The 23,542-nt window shown below is 40.8% G+C and overlaps 1 protein-coding gene across 41 annotated transcripts in view; it reads right to left on the bottom strand.

Moving 5' to 3' along the window:
* Positions 1 to 23,542, bottom strand: part of LOC119446815 (basement membrane-specific heparan sulfate proteoglycan core protein) — a 436,128-nt gene that overhangs the window by 193,375 nt on the left and 219,211 nt on the right. For 22 of the 41 annotated variants that reach the window (XM_049664395.1, XM_049664396.1, XM_049664417.1 and 19 more), the window contains 11 exons: positions 22,280 to 22,426; positions 20,889 to 21,035; positions 20,322 to 20,465; positions 18,875 to 19,021; positions 14,822 to 14,965; positions 13,770 to 13,904; positions 11,820 to 11,963; positions 11,178 to 11,309; positions 5,038 to 5,181; positions 2,542 to 2,667; positions 877 to 984 (listed from right to left, as the gene is read on the bottom strand). In XM_049664395.1, coding sequence (XP_049520352.1) covers positions 877 to 984; positions 2,542 to 2,667; positions 5,038 to 5,181; positions 11,178 to 11,309; positions 11,820 to 11,963; positions 13,770 to 13,904; positions 14,822 to 14,965; positions 18,875 to 19,021; positions 20,322 to 20,465; positions 20,889 to 21,035; positions 22,280 to 22,426 — 1,518 coding nt within the window. The remainder of the gene's footprint in view (positions 1 to 876; positions 985 to 2,541; positions 2,668 to 5,037; positions 5,182 to 11,177; positions 11,310 to 11,819; positions 11,964 to 13,769; positions 13,905 to 14,821; positions 14,966 to 18,874; positions 19,022 to 20,321; positions 20,466 to 20,888; positions 21,036 to 22,279; positions 22,427 to 23,542) is intronic. The other 19 variants (XM_049664420.1, XM_049664429.1, XM_049664431.1 and 16 more) reach the window with 13 other exon arrangements.

The following is a 23,542-nucleotide window of genomic DNA, read 5'->3' as shown; positions in this document are numbered from 1 at the left end:
AGTAAAGATGAGCTGTTGTGCTAGGTGTCCTCCGTTTGAATCCTGCCATCGGACAATTTCATTCATGTTTATTAATCAAAGCCAACACCTTTCTTAGCGACTTTGCCACCACTTTTCTGTATTGGGTATGTCTCAAACCTCTTTCCTGGGCTGATCCCGGAGGTAGTCATTTCCAGGTTTCAGCTCTGTTATTTCAATTTTGCACGCATGCGCTGTTGGTGTTTTGTTTCATGACATTTGTGGGCTGCCAGTCACAAAATTCTGAGGAATAACTGACAAGAATGCTAGACCTGGTCTGCACAACTTTAGTGATATAATGGTGTGGCAATATAACCTGCATATACCACATGTCGTATAGCATGGCATAGCATATAGCATACATATACCTAAATATGTACGAACCCTTATGGCGACGATGATGGCAAAAATTTGCTTGGAGTGTCTATATAATTGCTATCGCAATAAAAATGAAATCAGCATAATTAAATATACTCAAACAAATTTACAAAGTACATATTCAATTTGAAGACATTTGATGTATATGTCAAAATATAACTACAATTTATATGTCCAAGCACCCATGATCACCTTCATCACATTCAATTGTTTTGCCAGCCAGCAAACTCATTTATTTAACAATCTGCTGAGAGCTGCTTTCTGAGTGACTTCAAAGCAAGCTTGCCCAAGCAGTTCACCGTTCCCAAAAGCTTTACCAAGACTTAAGCTTCCCAGTTCGCCGTACAGAACTTGCTCCACATGCAAGTATGCCACTGTGCATTTCCCCGATCGCAATCTGCATTGGTGCAAGGTCACACAATACACAAATGTTCTGGAGCCACCACAGCAAGCGGAGCCTGTGAGCCCCCAGGCACTTACGACAATCAAGTTCATCGCTCCTATCCTGGCAGTCATGGTAGCCATCGCAGCGCCTTTCCACCTTGATGCAAATGCCATTGGCACACCTAAATTGCCCCTGCCGGCATGCTGCAGTATGAATGATGAGAACTTAAACTGGTAGCATGGCCAGCAAAAGGAACAAAGAAAACAGCTGCAGTTGGCAGCTACAATGTCAGGCAAAACCTAAGGGACTGATGCAGGAAGCAGAAAGCAACTCAATGCAGTGGAACACTACAAAAGCACAGCACCTAGGTCACACAAAGCAGCACTGCTAGACTTGTCGTGATGCAGCCCTGCATCTATGAGCACTTACAAACAGAATAGAGCATTTGTGAAACTTAACTGGATGGTATGGCAATTATAATGCAGTGGTTCTCAAATGAAATGTAGAAATCCTAATGTTTTAAACACGCCAATTTGGGACAACATTGGTTACATAATATGTTCAGGACTAGTTCTGTGGCTATCACTCCCGACATGCTCCATTGGCAATTATTGGCACCTGCACTACCACTACTAATACTAAAAAAAATCTTTACCAGGCTCGAATCAAGTATGAATTCGCTGAATAACGGAACCCTCAATGCGGGACTACAAGGAGAAGCCCGACTTGTTTTTGGATGATCTGCTCAGATATAAAGGCCGTGATGATGCTGGCCTCACATGCAGGAACAAACAACTCGTATGCAGCTCTTACAGCTGACCGAGAAAGACAAATGGTTACGGTGTGTCCCAGCCTCTCTAGTGGAGGTCAACTATGATTGCACATTAGAGAAGTACTCCGACTTGTCACACTGCACAATGCTGACAACCTTGCTAGACAAAGTAGAACAGTGACGTCAATCTTGCAGCATGGCACAAAGAATGTTGAAGAGCAATATTTGTATATTTTTTTAGAGCTATATTACTCTATTTTGAAGATGAAGAGAAGCGAGTTTTCAATGATGGGCATTTATATACATGTGCATTGAACTTTTTAGTTTTCGTGGATCCTGCCTCTTAAGTTGCTAGCAGTTTCTGCAAGGAAAGTAGAGTAATTTTTCTGAGCTTTACAGCATGGCTTATGTCTGAGCATACTTTGAAGTATGCAATAATATTTATGTATCTTAGGCTATAATGCAAATTGTCAGTGTGTTAATGTTTCTTGTGAGATGCACTTGGCTCTGAAGGGAATGAGTAAGATGTGCATGCAACAGTAGTGCAATAAGTTTCACAAGTTCTTAATGATAGAATGAAATAAATGGTAAAGAGCACCAACTGAGTAGACATCACGCAATGAAATTTCACCAGTTCAATAAGTTCAAAAATCTGATAATTCCTGCTTGAATATTTTCCAGAAGACAGGGAGCCAATTTTTAATGACAAAGATAGGGCATGTTGTATTGCACCAAATTGTTTATCCAGCAAGAACTTGACTGGAAAATGATATTACCAGGAACCTTCATGTGCAAAGACAGACAGATGAAGATCTAAGAAAGATAGTATGTAGTATTCAGAAAAACAAGATTCAGGTACAGGAAAGGGTGGGCAGACTAGAACCATGGGGGTGCTTTACCCAAACCAGACTATGCCCTTATGTGACAAAACCAGTCTAGCAGTGCTGTGCTCAGTGCAAAAGAACAGAGGGAGGGACAGTGCTCTTACGGCAGTTCCTCTCATCAGAGTTGTCTGTGCAATCTCGCCTGCCATTGCAAACCAACGCCCGAGCAATGCACTTGCCACTACTGCAGCGAAACTTGTCCACAGTGCAGTCATCCACAGCTGGCAGTGCTGGAAAAGCGGCATCCACAAATTTCCAGCTGCGGCAACTCCACCCAAATGCCACGCAGCACGCTCTTCGCACGTGCAGTAGAACCAAGCATGCACTCACCCATAGCCACGAAAGCTTAAGCAGCCAAAAACACTCATGAAGCAGTCTACCTTGTTTGATCTCTGTCAGGATGACATGCATGAGCAAGATGCACCAAAGCAAAACACTTACAGGGATGCTGACAGACAACTTTAGATTAGGTTGCATATACATTTTGGCACAAACATTTGCTGCACTGAGCTTGAAGATTAGTCTTAGTGCAATGAGTATCAAAAAGCAACCAAATGTCAAAATTTCCCTACAGTTGCAAAAGTTCAGCATTACGTTCAGCATTACGACTACAAGTGCTACTTACATGTATTTAAATATTCAAGAAAGGTGACCTGAACCAGTTGGCTTATTTCACAAAATTGGCTTATGTATTTCAAATTACAAAATTGTGTTGGTGTCAGTGCCCCTGTAAGGCAAACCTATGGCAGCAAAAGTTCTGCCTTGTTACCGAGTCTTTTCATGCAGTGCCAAACAAGCAAGATGTGCCGAGACTCATGCAGAAAACAGATGCATCTCGCATGCACATTCGGCAACTTAGAGACAGAAAGCAACAGATTTATCTTTCTAAGAGTGTGTGTATACCCGTGGGCATGATTACAGGTCTCCTTTATTACTACTTACAGTGTGTACACTCCCACTCGTCATCACAATCATCGTATATAGTCAATCTAATGAACCCTTGCACTGCATTGACCTTGAAATGCAAGTGCCAAATCACACTGCCACTGAAGTTGTGCACACTGCTCAGCATGTGGCACAGGGAAAAAGGAAGAGGGACCATAGCAGAAAAGGAGAGAGGAAGGCACAAGGCACGTAAAAGGGATAGAGCAAGGTTTATTGGACTTGCTCATGTGAACCTATAAACAAACACATGTGTAACAACAAATCATGAATGGTTCGCAGTGTTGTAAAGGAATTATAAAAAGCTGGTGGCATGATATTGGTGCCTATATGAAACACTTGGTTACTACTTAGGAAGTAACAAATTGACTGGAATGTAAGACCTTGTGTTTAAACACACAGGAATCATATTCCGACTAGTGGCAAGAATTGAGCATACTGCACGCTAAACTCGATGCAACTCAGCAGCTGTGAGGACTTAAATGATGAGTTTGCCTAACAGAAAATTAGGTGCACACGAACAATTAAATCACTACTTTGATGAAGTATGTATGTATGCATGACTTGGTGACTGACTTACATTACTTGCCTGGCTGTAACTTTTGTAAGCTAAACTGATTATTGTATTATTGATTATTGTAAGCTGAACTGAAACTATAAGGGAAGCAAGGTTAGACAGGCTACTGTTATGCATCTTAAAAACAGATATTGTTAAAAATAGTTATGTTTAAAGAAACTGGAGAATGAAAGAAGGGCCAGGAACAATGAGCAACAGCATGCAACTTAGTCGATTGCTACAAAATAAAACGTGCCCACAAACACTAAGACTTAACCAAAACAGTAAATAATTGCAATTTCAAAGCCACAATCATGAACAGCTGATGCATATCGATGCACAACAGTAGCCAATACATGTTAGCATCACATGACAACTGTATTGCACAGGTCTCCTCTATATGTTGCCGGTTAAGGAAAAGAAAAAAAGATAGGGTGGCTTAAGTCATGTTCAGGTGCCCACCATGTATGTGTTCTGTCCCTATCTTGCAGCAAGACTTTGTGCACATTAGTTCTGCATTCTGTACCCATCAAAATAAAGAAAATATGTCTAGAAATCAAACCAGAGACTTCATACTCAAAGCAGAACAATGTGGGTGGTGGGCCATTGCGGCAGGTGGGTAAACATTGCCTAATTCAATAAATTAATTCTGCAAGCTGCCATTATCCAAAGTCCTGAGCAGCAGCAATATCAGTAGTGATAAATGGGAAAGTGAAGGTCCAGGTCTGCATAGCCACCTATAGGTTATAACCTATGGCCAGGGTTACCTTTGAGGGTATTTGAACTGCGTGCTACACCTGAAATGTCTGCATTGCATGGCTGTGTGGCTAGTTGAGATATTTAATGCAAGAACAACCAGAAAAGCTGATTTTTGCTACCACACGCAAATGGAGCGAGACTGGAAGCAACAAGAAGAGCACAATATCAGCTGTTGAGGTAAGGCTTACGATCACAGCAGTGTCATCTGACCAGCTATGAAAAATTTTTTAAGAACCTCTGAGCGGACGGTCATAAGAAAATTTGAGGCTTTTAGTAAACTGGAATATTTAGATCTGAGCTATATCAAATGAAGTGAAACTCAAGTTATATTTTTATGCCTTACGTTGCCCTCCGGGACGAGGCGTGCAGTCTTGCTCATCAGTGCGATCAGCACAATCATAGTGACCATCACATTTTCTTGCGGAGTCAACGCACTTTCTTCCTCCATCACACTTGAATTGATCAGGTTCACAATCATGAGCACTATCTGGAACATGGTGCAGAAAACAAGAGTGTCAGCATGTGACTGCAGGCACATCATGCAATCTATGCTTCTCTACAGGAGTGCACTGCAGCTATGGTGTCAGTCTACACTGGTGACAGCATGCATCACTCAGTATGTGGCTGGACACTTGCGTTAGTAGCAAAAGCCAGACTTTGGCCACCATGTGCTTGACCTCAACATTTGGTGGTTAGAGTATTCACCAATAAACATGCGATGCCCATAAGTACCATTGTCAACAAGACACTTTATAACCCAACCAGCAACGATAACACTATAAACATGAAATGCAATGATTATACAGGTGCTGTATGAAGTATTGTATTTTGTGAGAACTTGAAATAAACATGCAAGAATCCAAGTCCTACCATGAGAAACAAGGAGCTATCAGAAATTCCTTAAAGCTAAGCATATTCATACTCACAAAACATTTGTCTACTATGCATGAAACAACAAAGTTGCTTGCAAGTGCCATTGTGAGCGATCATACGAGAAGCTTTTTATTCTCCCTACTATGCAAGCATATTTGTCTTGAGCAATGAAGGATAATTTTATTTTCCTGTCTTCAGATTGACCCATTTCATTCACACATGTAAAGCCGGTGTCACGACGAGCTGCTCAAATGTTTTGTATGCCTCAAAAAACTTACATGGGTATGCTGCATCATTCACATCCTCTGAATGCATGAAAAAATAAATCTAGTTGAATTCCATGTTGTAAAATAAAGCAAGATCTGTTTACATCATTTTTCATAGCTGTGTTTATAATGACTGAAAACAATCTTTGAAAGCGCTCTGCAGCATCATCAATTGCAAATTGCAATGATTGCAAATGAACTGATGCAACTGCTACACTATGTGGTGGCATTAAAGTGCACTAGAAGGAGGTAGTGTGTTCAGGGGCAGCACGCGCCATGCATTGCCGTGAGGCGACAAGTGTGGAAAGGTCCGGTGCTTGGATGCCAGCCTACGCAACAGAAGCACTGCCACCAACATCTGTTGCACATTCCTGCTGTTGTCAGTTATGCTGGTCATACGCCACTAGCGCGAACGTCGAAGTTCGTATGCAATATTTTGAGTTTATGCAATTAAAACGATGCATTGTTTAAAATAAAGGCTTGATTTTCCCTCATGTATTCTCGTTTGAATTGCAGACAGTGGTTGTCACCGCAACAGAAAGAGCTGAATTCATCTAATTACTTTATTACTGAATTAATTATAATTAACCAACTTTGAAATACCTCAAAATTAAAACTTATGATTATTAAATAAATAATTAAAATAATTGTACTGTTGTTTTGCATTACTCATATTAGTACCTATATAATTGAGTAATTAGGCAAACAACAACTTTTGTGATCAATTACTTTTGCTATATCCAATACATTGTTGATCTTGTGACTTAGAAATGAAGTCGCCAGTCTTCACATAATATTCATGCACTGTTTGAGTAGTTCGAGTAATATTCCTGCATACGAAGCGGTAGGTTTTCATCGATACATTTTTTCATGTGACATAATTGTAAAAATTCCATGTGCATTTCCTCAGCTCTATGTGCATTTCCTCAGCTCTATGTGCATTTCCTCAGCTCTATGTGCATTTCCTCAGCTCTATGTGCATTTCCTCAGCTCTATGTGCATTTCCTCAGCTCTATGTGCATTTCCTCAGCTCTATGTGCATTTCCTCAGCTCTATGTGCATTTCCTCAGCTCTATGTGCATTTCCTCAGCTCTATGTGCATTTCCTCAGCTCTATGTGCATTTCCTCAGCTCTATGTGCATTTCCTCAGCTCTATGTGCATTTCCACAAAGTTCTCTAATGGATCCTGGCTAGCCAGGATGCTGTCGAAGCAGGGACGTGTTAGCATTGATGTGTTGGCAATTAAAAAGCAGATTCTTAAGCGAGATGTATGCAAAGCATTGTAGCGCATCGGAAGCGGTGCATGATGCGACAGCCCATGCTCTGGTGGCACCATCTCTTGACTTTCTACATGAAGTGCGGCAGCTGCGAGTCCTCTCCGAGCACACTACCCCATATTCTAGTGCACTAGAGTGGCATACACCCTATCACAAAAAGTACAAGCCAGCTGCTCATTGCCAACAATGGCTGACTGGCTGTTGCTGTTTCGTGATAGGCTGTGGATGTGACCCAACTCTTACTGTTCTGAAAACAACTGAGGACCCACAGTCTGAAGAGGTTGCTTGCCATTTACAGTTCCTGAAATTCCTTGAACAGTTGAAGGCACAATGTATGTCATTTTTGCAGCCCATATCGAGGGCTACTGCTCTCTGGATCTTCTGGCATGAGAAGTAGCAGGAGCCATAAGAAAGAGCAATAAAGAAACGCACCAGGCAAACAAAGCGGGTTGAATGCTCAACCCAGCAGTATCGCCTGCAGCAATTGTGGATACCCAAACCAGCAGGAGCTAGTTATTGCCATAAAAAAAAGTCGCTATAATTATGTGTCGTGGCATGGTGCTTTGTACAAGCAAGAACGTGAAGCATTTGTGGTGTAATTGTAATTGTCAGAGGAGGGAGAAAGCCTTAAAGCAAGTATCAGAGCTACACCACGGCTCAGAGAAGCAAGATACTTCAGATTGATTTCGACCAGCTGGCATCCAACATGCTCCCAAGGTTCTCAATACATGAATTTTCGTGCTCTTTTCTCATTTGTAGTGCCTGTGTGACATGCTCAGGAACAGGATGCCATAGCAAATGCCACTGAGGCTAGTGTTGGAGGCAGCAAAGGGCAAACTTGCTAACTCTTCAGAGACAAGACCATGTATAAATGCCAACTGAATGAAACAGTTAAAATGTTATTGTTTGAAGAGAATATAACTGAACGTCTTAAGCTTAACAGGGCTACAGCAAAACATTTTCCAAGACAACTTCCGGCAGATTTCAAAATATCCTTCAGTTTCAGTTCATTTTCTTTCGTAAGTAGAATACATGCTTACATAAGTATGCAGAAGGAGGTCCCAGAGCATGTAGCTGAAAGGGTACCTCCTGACAGAAAATATACATTTGTGCTAATATATAACTTAAAACAGCAATGTAGTAATCACTAAGTGGAATATTAGGCAAAGTAAATGAGTACAAACTGGAAATAATACAGAGTCACTAACTATTAGTACAATTAAGATAGTAGCTAAAGCATTCACAACAAAACAAACGAAAAAAGTTTATTGTGTGCATAATTGTAAATCATATAAAGGAAAAAGAAACGAAAAAGAAATGAGCCGGCGTGAAGTGAATAGATTAGATAGGTGATCAATTTTGTTTCTCTAGTAGAAAAGTGAATAAGGTTTTCTTGAAGAGACCTAATGAAGAAGAGCACTTGACCTCTAGTGCAGGGGTTCTCAACTACGTTCATCCCAGGGAACCCTGCTAAGCTCCATAAAGTGCCAAGGATTTATTTTTAGGGAGTTTAGATGGCACCACATTAAAATATTGCTCAGATGAGTATTTAGCTTAGCAGTCAGAGACGTTAGTGAACGATCGGTTGCAAGTAAAGTGGTGTCGTCGGCGTAAAGGAAGGCCTCAGTTTCTGATAGACAGTCAGGTAAATCATTTACATAAAGCAGGAATAGAAGTGGGCCAAGTATTGACCCCTGCAGAACCCCTTTATTGTTTATTCTGAATTTAGAAAGTGAAGAATTAAAATACATAGCCTGTTGTCTATCTGTTAGGTAACTATATAAGTTCTAGTGCAGGGCCATCGACGCCTACTGCCCGTAGTTTAGCAAGTAAGATGAGGTGACTTATTGAGTCAAATGCTTTGGATAGATCGATAAAAACTGATCCTGCGTAGAAACCGGCATCTATGGCGCATTTTATTTTATCTGTGAAAGAAAGTATAGCATAGTCAGTCGAGGAACCTACCCTGAAGCCAAATAGATTTGGTGAAAGAACGTTAAATTTTGAGAAGTATTTAGTTAGGCGCTTTTCAATACATTTTTCGATAACTTTGCTAAAGAAAGGAAGAATTTCTATAGGGCAGTAATTAGAAATGCAGGAGCACTCATCCTTTTTAAATACTGGAATAATTTTTGCTTTTTTCAGTTCACTTGGAAATACTCCACTTTTAAATACTAAATTTGTAACATGAGATAACGGGTGGGCGATAAGATGAGCTACTAATTTAATGTTATTTTAACTGATTACATCCAGACCTGCTCCTGTAACCGTTGAATGATGAATGACATTGATTATTTCATCTGGGCCAGTTGGAAATAATAAAATTATTGTAAGCAACGCTGAAATGCTAATTGAGTATCATTGGTATGATGGAAAGTATGGTCACAGAAAAACTCATTAAATGTGTTGGCGATGTCTACTAGTTGCGTATACGTGGCGTCTGATGAATGAAGCTTACTTATTGGTTTATCCTGACTGGATCGGTTCAAGAAGGAATTTATTATTTTCCACTGTCTTTTGGTATGGGTGCCGGCTTCTATTCTGAATTCGTAATAGTTTCTTCTGGCAACCTTGAGCAGCCTGTTTAGGTTGTTACAATAGATTTTATAGCGAGTTTTGAGTCAAATGTTAAACGGATGTTTAACTTTTCGGTAAAGGTTCTTTTTTACGTAGGCTAGTTAGTAGACCATTGGTTAACCAATGATTCTGTAATGCTGGGACATGTCTTTTGCATTTCACAAAGCTGGTAGAATTAGTAATACATTTTTTTTATCTTCAAAAATTCATTAAAAGCTGATTCTGCGCTTGACTGAAGTCACAGAACACCAATTTAATTCACTAACACGAGCGATGAGGACATCTTTAATAATCACAGCTCTGTAAAATTCATGACAAGGTTTATATAATTGACAAGGAAGTTTAAAAAATACAGGGAAGTGATCAGTGATGTTATTTTCAAGTATACCTCAGCTGCAGGACATATAAGGTTGGAGAATATATGATCTATTAACGTGGAAGCCCCTAAAGTACATCTAGTTGGGAGGGAAACCAGTGATTCGAAGCCAAATCCATGAGGGCAATTAGGTAAGCAGTAGTTGCAGTGCTGCAGTCATCTAAAAGGTTAATGTTAATGCGTCCGAGAAGCACAACATTTTTCCTTTCTGACGATAAGTTTCCAAGTACAGTATTCAAGTCATCACAAAAAGCAGATATTGAAGATGAAGGTGAGTGGTACACACAACCGATAATTGTCTGGTTCACATCCTCAAGTTCAATCCACACAGCTTCACAATTCGGCACTGAAAATGATATGTCGTATCTGCGCTTGTAATGTACATCAGGAGATACAAAAACAGCACTATCTCCGTAACTCTGGTGAGAACGATGGCATAGGAGGGAAAACCAAATAAGTTATCTGCTTGTGAAAGCCAAGTTTCGGAAATGCAGATAAGAGAAAATGTATGGTCTAAAGATGCTAAAAAATTGTAGATTTCGTCGTAGTGTTTTCTTAGACTTCACGCATTAAAGTGAATTGCAGATAGGCATTGTTTCATAAAAAAAGATTTGATTTGCTCCTTGGTGTCAGAAAAACGACCACTGCACATGCAATGCACAAGTGAAATTTTGGTGGAGGAAACCGGACTACGTGCCGTTACGTTTTACGTTTAGTTGCTTTCAATTCTGTTCAGCCTGTTCAGTTGCATTTTGGTAAACAGCACAAAATACCGCAACTTAGCCTAAGCATGTTTATGTATTTACAATTTTACATCAGAAGATATATGCAAAACACACACATACATTGAGCAATAATGGACTTTTCTTAAACTGATGGTAATCGTAAAGCACAGACATGGACTTCATGCAAGCATATTTTTTGTATATATCTGATGAAAAATGTGCCTTTGTTCACTAAGGCAAGCCCAGCTCAGACCAGTCCTAAAATGTATTATAAAAACAAATTATTTGCTGTAGCGGGACGCTTGTGGCAATGCTTAATGATCATGCTTTTTTTTTTCACAGCAATAGCAAAGCACACAGCACACAGTGAAGCATCGATGGCAACATACCACAAGGCTCATCGGAGCTGTCTTTACAATCTATCTCTCCATCACAAGCATATGACAGAGGAATGCAAGTGCCATCACGACAACGAAACTCTGTCGAATTGCACAGGCTCCCAGGCGCATTCATGACTTTGTCTACAAAGAAAGCATGCCAGTTTCACAAGAACAGGACATCAGTGTGCCTGCTCACTTTAGTGCACTGCAGAGTAGTTGAGATAAAAATCCATAATCAGCTGACTTCATGCATTAGCTAAGTAGTAAATGGCAGTGAGCCAATCAATGGCACAAGGTAAGCAGTAAACAACAGCAGTACAAACATGCAATAATTTCAGATTACCAAAGATTGTAACATCACCCAACTATTGGACATGGATCTTTTTGGAGACTCATTCTAGCTGCAATGCAGTAGACTGCTCTAACCATATGTTGTGCTGATTAGAAACAAGCAAATCCAAAATCAAGTTTTTCCTTTGGGACCTCCACCTGTAACACTTAGGACACCCTTATGTATCTTTATGAAATGGCAATAAACCTTAACTTGATGATGTTTAATATAGCTATTGGCAATGTTGAAGTGTGCAAATTAGTACTATGACAGTACACTACATCAGGATTTCTTGTACAGTACAGGAAGTTCCCCATTACCTCTGCCTGGCGCACCTGGGCAGTTCCTTTCATCAGATCCATCAGCACAGTCAGGACGGCCATCACACTTTCCAGAACGATCGACACATCTGCGACCATCACAGACAAACTGGTGGTGGCTACACTGGAATCCTTCCATGCCTCCTGGAAAGAGTTAGGCAAGTCTCAAAACCAATGCAGATTGGATTATTGCAAAGACGAAGAATGAGGTGAGGCAACAAATTAGTCTTGGCAAATTTCTGAGATACTGTGAAGTGCAGATACAACATAAGTGCACGCCGTATAACAAGAACACCTTGCCTAAGTGACCGACTGCATAGTTACAAGAAGAAAGCGTTATCACTGAACGCTATTAAAACTGTTCATGCCAACATGACATATGTAATAAGCATATGTCGCCTTGAAGAAGACAAGTCCACTTGTCGAAACATTGGCTCCTGCTCTCACCTTGTTCTCATTTTGCTCAACGTCTTAATGCCAACATGTGGCATACAAAAATCTAACAATCTGAGCTACAAATTCAGGCAACTGCATGAAAATCTGGGCAAACTTAAATTACATAACCTAATAACATTCATTGAGGGATTAATGTAAGTGCAGAAGAAAAAAAATCTGCAGAAGCTTGCGCACCATTGCTTGGTGGTAGTTTTTCATTATTACATATGACAACCATGCTATGGTAGCACCAGCTTAGGCTTGTTTTCTATTATTACATTTGACAACCACTATGAGAGCACCAGCTTGGGCTTATCTGCAGGGGTTCAGATCTTTAGGCTATTGCATTACACAGCAGGTAGCTTCAACCTGGCATGCCTTAAACAAAAAATTTAATATCTACAAGCATGTTCCACTGTATAGAATATTTTGCTGTTATTGTTTGCAAGCTCTGTAATCCACTCCTGCTTAGGCCAAAGTTGGCCTGTAGTATGAATGAATGAATGAATGAATGAATGAATGAATGAATGAATGAATGGTGCTTGTTTAAGTTGAAGGCAAAAGAAAATGAATCCGCTAGTGTACAACACAAATAGTTCATTTTTGAGCTATGGGCAAATGTCTCAGTGAGAAACTCTTGCTTTCCAAGCCTCACTTGAAGGAATTTATCAAGTAGTCACCTGGAGGTGAACACAACTAAATGGTACCCAACATGTCAGCACATGGGTGCATTTGCATTTTGGCTAAAATAAAATGCACTTATTGCAGTCCTGCAACAAGCGTGCAACTATGTAGAGTATTTCACATTCTCCATTCCTCTCTTCTGCCAAAGAAGTTGACATTATAGAGAATACCGGTTTTCAGGACAAGTGGTCCAGAACAGTAGTTTTAGCCACAAAATATTTGGCCAACAGTTCTACACACTTCTGAGCTGCCAGTCATGAAACAGGTTAACCCAGAGCACATGAGGCACAAGACTGATGTGAGAAATCGGTTGCTGCTGCATTCACATTGTTTCATGCACTGTAGTTCACCTGCCAGGAGGCAAGGATTTCCATTTTATGTTGACTTGATCAGGTTGAATATTTTAGCGCAAACAGACAGAAAATAGAGGCACAGAGGACAAGTGAGGTCCTGTGCAGTTCAACTGAGGTAATATTGTGTTACATGCAGCTCACTTCAAGAGGTAATTAAATCCCTTCACATTAGGCAAAATTACACCTGCATCAGAAAGCTGCCCCTTCTCAATCACTGAAAGACTATGCACAACTGAGTAATTTACATGGTTTTGTTTCTTGTAGCTTTTTTTTTTTGTGTGTGTCTTAACGCGTGTTTTCAATATGGAAGTAGTTTCAGGAACAGGCGCTTGCCCTATGCACTTCTGGCACCTCATTTCTGTGCTTGAATTTAAAAGTGCTTTTTTATCCTCACTTATTCAACATGGCTAACAAAGCACGGCAGTCTAACAATTTTAAGACCACCATGCAAACTAATGCAATGTTGCACAAGCCATACCATCACTTTCCTGTTTTGCACAGCCTTGTTCATCACTGCCATCAGCACAATCACGATGGCCATTACATTTTCCAGACAAAGGAACACAGCGCCTGCCATCACAAACGAAGTGACCAGGACCACAAAGGGAAGGAACTGCACAAATATGAACAAAGAACAGTTTGCAACATGCATCAACTAAACTTTGGGTTAATACAGAAATAGTACAGGTAAAAGCAAAAAAAAAAAAACAAGAATGTTAACGAAAGAAGGAAATGCTGAAAACATGTTTTGTTACGATTTACAATGTGGCTCTGATTGAAGTTACACTAAGGAGTAATAGTAAATTAGTTTACACTGGTATGTTAACCAATCCAAACTATACTTATTTCTTTGCCAGTAAAGAGTATTATCACAGAAGACCAAGGCCATATTTTCCAGTTTTGAATTTTGCATTCAACCACAATGCTGCTGATGTCGCTGACACCACAAATTCCAGAGTGTTTACTAGCATCTGGACAGTAACTGCTTACTTTCAGACACAATGTGGTCTTCTATTCATGAGCAGATAAGCACACACAAGAAACTGGAACTTAGAGGTTCTGTTACCATGCGTCTTTTGTTCTCTCATCTTTATTGGCTAGCCAAGCCTCTTATCACAGCAAGAGTAGCATACCTGCAGTTCAAGAAGTGCTCTGTACGAATGACAATACTTCTCAGTATCCGATCACTTCACTACTAAAGCAAACCAGCCTATTACATTTATTCTATAGAACTGCTGTATTAATGGTCAAAAATGAAAGTATATATCAGATGTTTCTAAACTACTTGAAGGTTTCTTTTCAAAGCTGAACTTTGGTTCCCATCAACCACTGCTGACAGCAATCCGTGCACAGGAGTGTTGTGATCACATAAAAGCACCAGAGGAAAGTCTAGACTTAAAAGTGAGGTCTCTCTAATGGTGCTATTTGTTATGGTTAATTTTGTTTGTTGCACAGCAATCTAAACTGAGTAAACATTAGATTAACAAGTGAGAATAACAATGGAAGCACAGCAAGCACAACATTTTCCACCTTCTTTTGGTGGGCAGTCATGTTCATCAGTTCCATCAGCACAATCAGGCTTGCCATCACATTTTCCAGATGAGTCCACACATCTACGACCATCACAAACAAACTGATCGGGATGACACTGAGATCCAGGGGCGTGTGTAGGAACTGCATAATGTTTTGAAAAAGAAAACAAAAACAAACAAAACAAAACAATGGCATTAGAAAAACAGACAAAACAAAGTGCATAGTGAGAAGAAAAAAAAAGCCTAAATTTTGACAGGCGAGTGAACATCCTGAAGCAACAGTTTGGCAGAGACGTGCTGTGATGGATGCCCCCTAAGGTTATTTATAAAGAGCACAGGAACCTACGCAATGAATCGCTCATGCCCCATGAAAAATGAGGCTGTCTTGGTTAGAAGCGGAACCTGTGGCTTCATGATCAGCAGGCAAGTGCCTTCGGCTTTCTGTGCTGTTAAAGCAGGCGAAAAAGAAATTTTTTAAGGCTCTTTATTTTTGTAGGACAAAGGAAAGCAAGCTCATCACTGAAAGTATGTACTCTATACTTTCAGCAATTACTTGGTTAAACATGAAAAATGTTTAAACAATTTTTCAGTTAGCAAAATGAATTCAAGTATTCAGACTACTGGCAGCAATGAACAAACTTAAGGCGACTGCATGCTAAAGCAAAGAAATAAATAGAAGTGAATGTGGGCGATGTGAAGAGTAAAATTTAATTTTGTTAGGCATTGTAATTTTGGCATTACCACCTGTCTTCAATACAACACAGGCCATTATAATAACTTTGTCAATATATGATATTTGGTATGCTTTCAAGATCTTTAAGAGGCTAGCCCGTCAATGGCCTGTTGAGCATTGTTTTTGTATTCCAGGTTATTGTGGGGTCAGGAGAATGAACAATGCCTGTACATTTTGCTCATGCAGCCTAATATGGTCATTCCAGCTGATGCAAAAGTCCTTGAAGATACACTCGGCCACAAAATATTGCAGGGGGCGCAAGCGCGTGACGAAGCGGTCCTCCTCTCCTAGCGGCGCACCCCTGGTGTCGAGTCCGACGCTTGCGCGCATGCACGTCCTTCCGCGACTGCAAGCGTGCATGTTTCTGCGCTTGTTCGTTGCGCACCGGCGATATCCGAGTGTAGCCGTGAGGTGCGCTGTGGCGACTTCGACAGCCCACGCCGCTGCGGCCACTATTTGTCGAAACACGACAGGGATCAGCGCTTTTTTGCGTCACCTGTCATCTAAAGGCATACGTATGGTTGAGAAGCCAGCGCAGTCTTTGCCAGCCCGTATACTAGGTTCATTTCTCTGCCATGCTGTTCTGCGGGAGAACGTCCCGTTCTTAAAAAGAAAGAACGAAGATTGGCCACGTAAAGGAGCAGCGTAGAAAAAAAAATGACTTGTTGCGTTTGCGACTGGGCGATATATATATCTGCACTCGTGATTAGACAAAAAGCGGTCGCAGCGGCGCGGGCTGTCGAAGTCGCCACAGCGCACCTTGCGGCTACTCTCGGATATCGCCGGCACACACGGAACAAGCGTGGAAACATGCATGCTTGCAGTCACGGAAGGATGCGCATGCGCGCAAGCGTCGGTCTCTACACCAGGGTGCGCCTCTAGAAGGAGAGGAGGACCACTTCGCCACGCGCTCGCGCCCCCCGCAATATTTTGTGGCCGAGTGTACATGAGGACAATGACACCATTGAGGCCCTCATAAGCACTGGCTACAGGGAAACTAAAAAAGATGGACGGTTAAGTCTCAATTTCAGATACGAGAGTGAAAAGAATGAATTATGGATGATCTTGCTAATGACAAAATTCAATTGTCTGAATTGGATAAACATTCAATAGAGCGCTTGCAATGCAACTTGCAATATATTAATTTAGGAAGAACGAGCTATGGCAGTGAAAAACAAACCAGGTGTGAATGTTACAGATGACAACGACAATGTGTTATGAAGAATTAAGGTAATTTCAGTACAAATTTTCAACGCTCCTATTTCAACATTTGATTATCTGAACAGATATGGAACAACCAGGTAAGCTGATGTCAATTGGGGCATGGCATATGCGCTAAGAATAACTAATTGAAGGCAATTCTGATGGCAAAAAGGATTTCCTTTCTGATGAAAATGAAGTCTGGGAGATTCTTCACCCCGTAAGAAGTGACGATCATTAGCACAGTACTATATGAAGGAGCAGTGCTGCTTCCAATACAGACAAAAACACTGGAGGAGAACGGGCATTCCAGTGAACCAAGATTCTTGTGTTTGCAGCGCATTTTTGAGACCAAAGATTTATGCAAGGAATACAACACATTCAAGAAGCCTCATGTGCTCTGGAGGTTTGCAAGCATGAGAAACTATAGACTTCTGGAGCTCTATGACAGTAACTTACTTTACAAGTGATGATGGAATGACATACAAGGTGCACACTGGAATCTATCATGCTCCAGGTGGTTTCGCTCATCAGCTTAAATGCATAGAATTAAGCATTATGCAAACATGAAACACTTGAAGGAACAAGCTATGCAGGGCATCGAGTTCAACATAATTTCTTAATGGCGAACATACTGGCTTAAAGAGAATGCAAATTCCAATAATGATTACATTCTGGAGGGCTTAGGAATCAAATCTTCACATAACTGTCTGAACAATGCAAGCCCTGCATTTGTGGACAAGGGATTATATTAAGGATGCTCAATAATGCAGGAATCTTGGCTGCTTAAGAAAATCTCTGCACCACTGATAATCATGCAATGTCCATCGGCTCCAGCTGACTGATTCCCTCAATTTTGTGCAAGACCTATTTTCTGTGGAGGCCGTCTTCACCAGTGTAATGTACAATACTTCCCGAAAAAACTTCCATGCCTGTGTGTTAGGGCCCTACTGTCCATGTAGGAGGACATTCACTGTCTAAACTACATACAAAGATTTGTCACAAATGGCAAATTATTATGCCCTGCAATGAGCTGAAGGGTACTATTTTATGGATGCTTTTGTGAGGTATACCTTGGGACCTACAACATTAATGTTTTAGAAGTCCTTGAGGGTACATGAGGATAATGAGGCCCTCATAAGCATCGGCTACAGGAAAACAGCACAGAAAGTTTAGCTAAATAAAGCATGCAGGAGAATATAGAATATCTGCCATTTGCAAGACGAAAGTGCTCAAAATAGAAACATTCCTTAAAAAAAAAAAAAGGAAATTGTTCTATGCACCAAGGACATTCGCTACAGATACAGATGTTTATGAATGTTTATGAAAACTCCAGATATGCAAGTAATCCGACTAGAATTTTGATCAGCTATGCTCATGTATTCATGCCAGAGTGAAGTTTAAGGGCACTTCCAAATGCACTCTGTTGTAATACAGCAGTTATGAGAATGTACCATCCTGAAATGCAACTAAGCCATCTTCAAGAGTTCACCCATAGCTAAATCGTACCTGCCGGGGTGTCTCAGTCAGCTAAGACGTTGCGCTGCTGAGCACGAGGTAGTGGGATCGAATCCCTGCCCCGGCAGGCCCATTTCAATGGAAGTGAAATGAAAAAACGCCTATGTGCTTGCGTTGTAGTGCACGTTAAAGAACCCCAGGTGGTCAAAATTAATCCGGAACCCTCCACTACAGCGTGCCTCATAATCGGAACTGGTTTCGGCATGTAAAACCCCAGGAAGAAGAACTCCTAGCTAAATTCAGTGGCTATGTGCGAATTATAAGGTGGCAGTATAATTGATTTATGGATGGGGTTGAATGCCCAAAATCAACAGAACGGCTACAAGTTTATAACTTTTTACCAGTTGGGGTTCTGCAACATTCACAGTACATATCGCAATAGATTATTTTTGCACTTAGCCCCAATTGGAATGAGCCTCTGCGGCCAAAAATGGAAGCCCCATGCTCAGCAACCAAGTGCCATAACCAATGAGCCACTATGGGAAATGTAGGAAGAAAATTTTCAAAAGCAATTAGTTGCCGTCAAGAATTTGAATCCAGAGCTGCCGTGACATCTTTCACAATTCTACAAAAAGTAAAGAACATAAAAAAATGTTACACCTTCTAAGGACGGGCAGCCCTGTTCATCAGTGCCATCAGCACAATCAAGGTGGCCATCACATTTTCTTGAAGAATTGACACATCGACGACCATCACAAACAAATTGTCCAGAGCCACAGTGATCTCCTTCAAAGTGGTGAGATGGAACTGCACAAGGTGTTGCACAAAACAGAAATGTTGGCAAAAGAAATTTTTATGTGAAACGAAATGTGAAGCAAAATATCCACCACAGTGAGCTAGTGCCGTCAATGTCTATTCATGCCCCCATGGATGGCCAAGTCAACTGTACGCCTAGATTTTGCAGCACCTTGCTCACACCAATTCAGTTTTTTTTTACCTGGCTGATCTGACCTTGTGCAGCACATATGCACTGCCCAATATACTCAGCCTGGAGACTCCAGCACAAATGTTCCCTGTCTAGCTTTTTTTTTTTTTTTCTCTAGAGGAGGGGAGGATGTCTGCCTGTGAATGTGCTTTGCTCACCTTTTTAAAGAAACCTGCTAGCAGTGGATGATACACTGGTGCACACAAATGATATACAGGATCATGAAAGACAGCACTGCGTAAAAGGTGAACACCAGTGTTTCTGTTGTACCCTTTAAGTAGTAGCTAAGCTTAGCCACATACATTGCCTAAACTTACAAGTCTGCAGTTTAGAAATATTAACTATATGTCATCGCATGGGTTACATCTGCAATCGAACAAATACCAATATGCATATTTGCAGTATAAGTGAGGTACGGTTAATGCCAGATATTCAAATCCATATTCAAATAGTTGAACACTCTGATACAGGTTCCTCAAATGAGAAGCAAAAATAGAAAAAAAAAAACATTCACTAACTAGAGCCATAGAAGATGTTAAATATGGCTGAAAAGCTGAAGTGGATGTGTGCTTGTCTGTCAAGTTTAGAGTTCAAGCACTAACAGAAAAATAATGCAAAAAAACATGATTAACACATAGTAAAAAACAGGAATGTCTACCTTTAACTGTTCTGCAATGTTAACAGTGACCCCCTAGGTAAAACAAGGGATGAAAGCTTCATGAAAACAAGAGCAATTAAAGACCTGCAGGAAAGCTGCAAGCCTTGAGTAGGATGCCTAATGACCAGAAGAGGCTATTATATTAAAGTAAATTATGCACGCTGTCATGTCTAAGACATGAAGTGCCAGTGAAATATAAACAGGGCTTCAGACAAACTAGAAAATCAGATAATTTTTCTTGAATCATTCATAAACGAAGCTTAAAAGCAACATCTGCAATGAGTAAATTTCAGCATATGTGGCAGGACTAGGCTTTAATTAAAATACCTCTGAATGCAGAGCTGAACAAAGCATTGATACTTTGGTGCAAGTCAAGTGCAGAGTGACAAATCACCAAAATCAGCAGTGCACAAAGGAGTCACTATGCTCAGCTTGAAACAATACCACTACTGAAGACTAACCACCTTTATGTGGGCAGCCATGTTCATCAGTTCCATCGGCACAGTCAAGGTGACCATCACATCTTCTTGATGCGTCAACACATCGGCGACCATCGCAAACGAACTGATCGAGTCCACAGAGAATCTCTTCAGAATGGTGAGGGAAAGCTGTGGCAAATGTTGCCCAAAAAGAAAACGAAGCGTGAACAAGAGCCCGAAGAAACGAACTCATTTTCTAATTCAACTTCTGCAACACCAATCCCTGACATAACTTCAATGAAATTTTTTCTTGTTGCACCATCATAATAAAAATCCATAAAAGGTAGTGTTAGAGTCAGAATTCAGAACTTCATACCAGTCGACTGCTTGGAGACACTCAACTCATTTCTTACAATTGCTTTCAGTTCAAGGCCCCTAAACAAATTAGAGTAAGATTTGCATCAAGCAATGCAAGAGTAACCAATGAAAAGGTCAGCATTCAGAAGCACAGAGCAGGTTTTTGTGTAGAACTTTCACTCTGCCTAGAGAAATATAAGCAGACTTCACACAGCAGTGAAACACTGAAAAAGTGTAACACTGAAGTAGCACAACCTTCAATCGATGGGCAATCATGTTCATCGGTTCCATCAAGGCAGTCTGGACGCGTGTCACACTTTCTAGACAGATCAACACACCGGCGGTGATCACAAACAAACTGATGCGGTCCACATTGAAATCCATCTCCATGAAGTGGATGCACTGCATAAAAAGTCCATGGATATCAAATAAATGTGGGCAGAAGTTGGTCTTTCATAATGTCTCCTGATATACATGCCAGCTAAAGTAATGCCATTGAAGCTGTTCAGAGAAGAATCAATAGCTACCAAGACCCCTTGAGAAAGCCTAGCAAAGCAGCTTTCCAGTTCCACCTTTCATGCCAGCAGATAAAGTTCAGTTGGAACACAAAAGGCTGGCCTAGCCAAACAGCAACATTCCAGATGCTGAAATCGAACAGCCTATCCAAGAACACTCCATTCCGCCATGTAATCTTCAAACTGAAGCGAAATGCATGCCCAAAATGTGCATTAAAAAATTAATGCAAGCTTTCACAAACTGCCAAGTAGCCACCACAAATAGAATCGATGCAGAGCATTTGCCAAGCAGAAAGAAGCTTTAGAAAATGCTGGACAGAGACTACCGAAACTATTTGGGCTGCCTCCACTCAAATGAGTTGCAAGGAAGGAAACCAGGCAGAAACACAGAAAGGCACTCGCCTCAGCATAGGACACAGAAGCCATGAAGCAATGCTTTGATCGATATGCTCAGTATAGTTTCACATCAAAAATCCTTTAGCACTTTTGCGAAGCTGCTATTGTGACAACTATCGGCAGGCATGTTCTACACTGTTTACTCAGCACAAAAATTTTATGAAAGCAGACAAAATGCAGTAAAGCTTGAAGGCAATGTTTCAGCCACAAATAATTTGAGACAGGAACTTCTAGGATGAGGCACACTGCAGTCTCCAATTAAATAAAAACAAAACCAGAGTGAGATTGCTAGCAAGACAACATACAAAATACTTGAAAGGCTATGCTGTGCATATAATTACAGAGTACACCCGACTGCAAAAATTCAGAGTACAGAAATTGCTAGAAGGCTACATTCAGTTTTGGGCTTACAATTCAGAAGGTACACTGTCGGGTTTACACAGGAAGTGCTATGCACATGCACCTTTGAAGCTTTGGAATCATATGTTGGCTGCGACAAAACAGTTCTGTGTTCCAGAAACGAACAGGCAAGTGAACATTCCTGGATTTCCTCCACAGCACGATACAGCAAATAGCTTCTAAGGAGAAGCAGCAGTCTGGTGATGAAAACCCCAAAATTTATTCCAACAAAATTGTGATGAAATAGTGTAAAGTTTAAGCAAATGAGCACCACCACTAATGCAGTTCTCAAGAAGCTAATTCAGCAGCAATGAAGCCACGAAAACAACTTTTCACCTTCAGTCGACGAGCAGTAATGTTCGTCAGCTCCATCAGCACAATCAGGGCGGTTGTCGCATCTCTTTGATACATCAACACACCGTCGACCATCACAAATGAACTGATTGTGTTCACACTGAACACCTTCACCATGAGGAGGAGAAACTGTGGAAAGTGTCCAAGAGTCAATTGTAGGTAACTGTCCAAGACCCAAAATCTTTCAGAAGCTGGAGCACATAAAGCAACCACTTAAGGCTACACCTTCACAAGCAATCCACTAGTAGGTGTGGACATTCATGTGCAAGTCAAAACAAATGTACGAAGCAACTCCTTTTATGTACCAATTTTCTGGAGGCCGAACATCACGCACAACATGATAGCTAGGAAATCAAGCAGCACAAGTTTCGTGCCTCTGTACCTGCACACAAACAGCAACCAGCTGAATTGCTACCGAAGAGCAGTTTTCATCATTGTCAGCGTAATTCACTTCAATGCAGGACAAAAGCCACTGAGGGAAATGCTTCTGCCAGACAGATTCTTTAAAAGCTTTGCCGAAGAAATCGTGCCCTACTTTTGCATACTGGGGGTAAGCCATGCACCTTTAATTTCAATCACTGTGTTATAACTGAAAATTTCCTCAGCGAGAATTTATTAACATGGCAGTGCATCACTAAATCTTGGAAGTGAGCATTTGCACCTTGGCACTGTAAAATGGCCATTGTAACATAGGAAAGCTGTCACTTGAAAGAAACTTCAGAACACTGACATGTAAGAAAACAAGTTTAAATGTGGTACCACAGAAAATCTGAGGGTATACAATAGGAATATGAAAGACACACAAACAAATACCATTCTTCTAACCCTGCCCAACTCGTTTGTCAATTTAAACCACTTCCCTCAAAAAAGCACATGCGAGCTAACTGTGTGTGGCAAGCTTTTGTATGGTTAACTTAAGCATTTTTCAATTAATCACTACCACTAAGAACCCCTTTTTACTTGTCAGGAAGTGAAATCAGCTCTGGAAAAAATGTTTAGGATGCATCATATGTAGGAGTAGGGTTCCCCTGTTCTTGGTCATTATATATTTGAATAATACAGCTAACTTTAGCTCCTTTTTATCTTGGTGTTATTTCTGTGTGTTTTCAATTCTGTATTTCTACATGTGAAAACAGTTTCTCAATGATTTTGATCATGTGGAGGATACCCACCATGGTTGCTCAGTGGCGTGTTGGGCTGCTGAGCACGGGGTTGTGGGATCGAATCTCGGCCATGGCGGCCGCA

Source organism: Dermacentor silvarum, chromosome 3 (assembly GCF_013339745.2).
Source record: "Dermacentor silvarum isolate Dsil-2018 chromosome 3, BIME_Dsil_1.4, whole genome shotgun sequence".
Taxonomy (NCBI): Eukaryota; Metazoa; Arthropoda; class Arachnida; order Ixodida; family Ixodidae; genus Dermacentor; species Dermacentor silvarum.
Note: the sequence above shows the minus strand (reverse complement) of the source record. Positions and strands in the feature narration are given on the sequence as shown.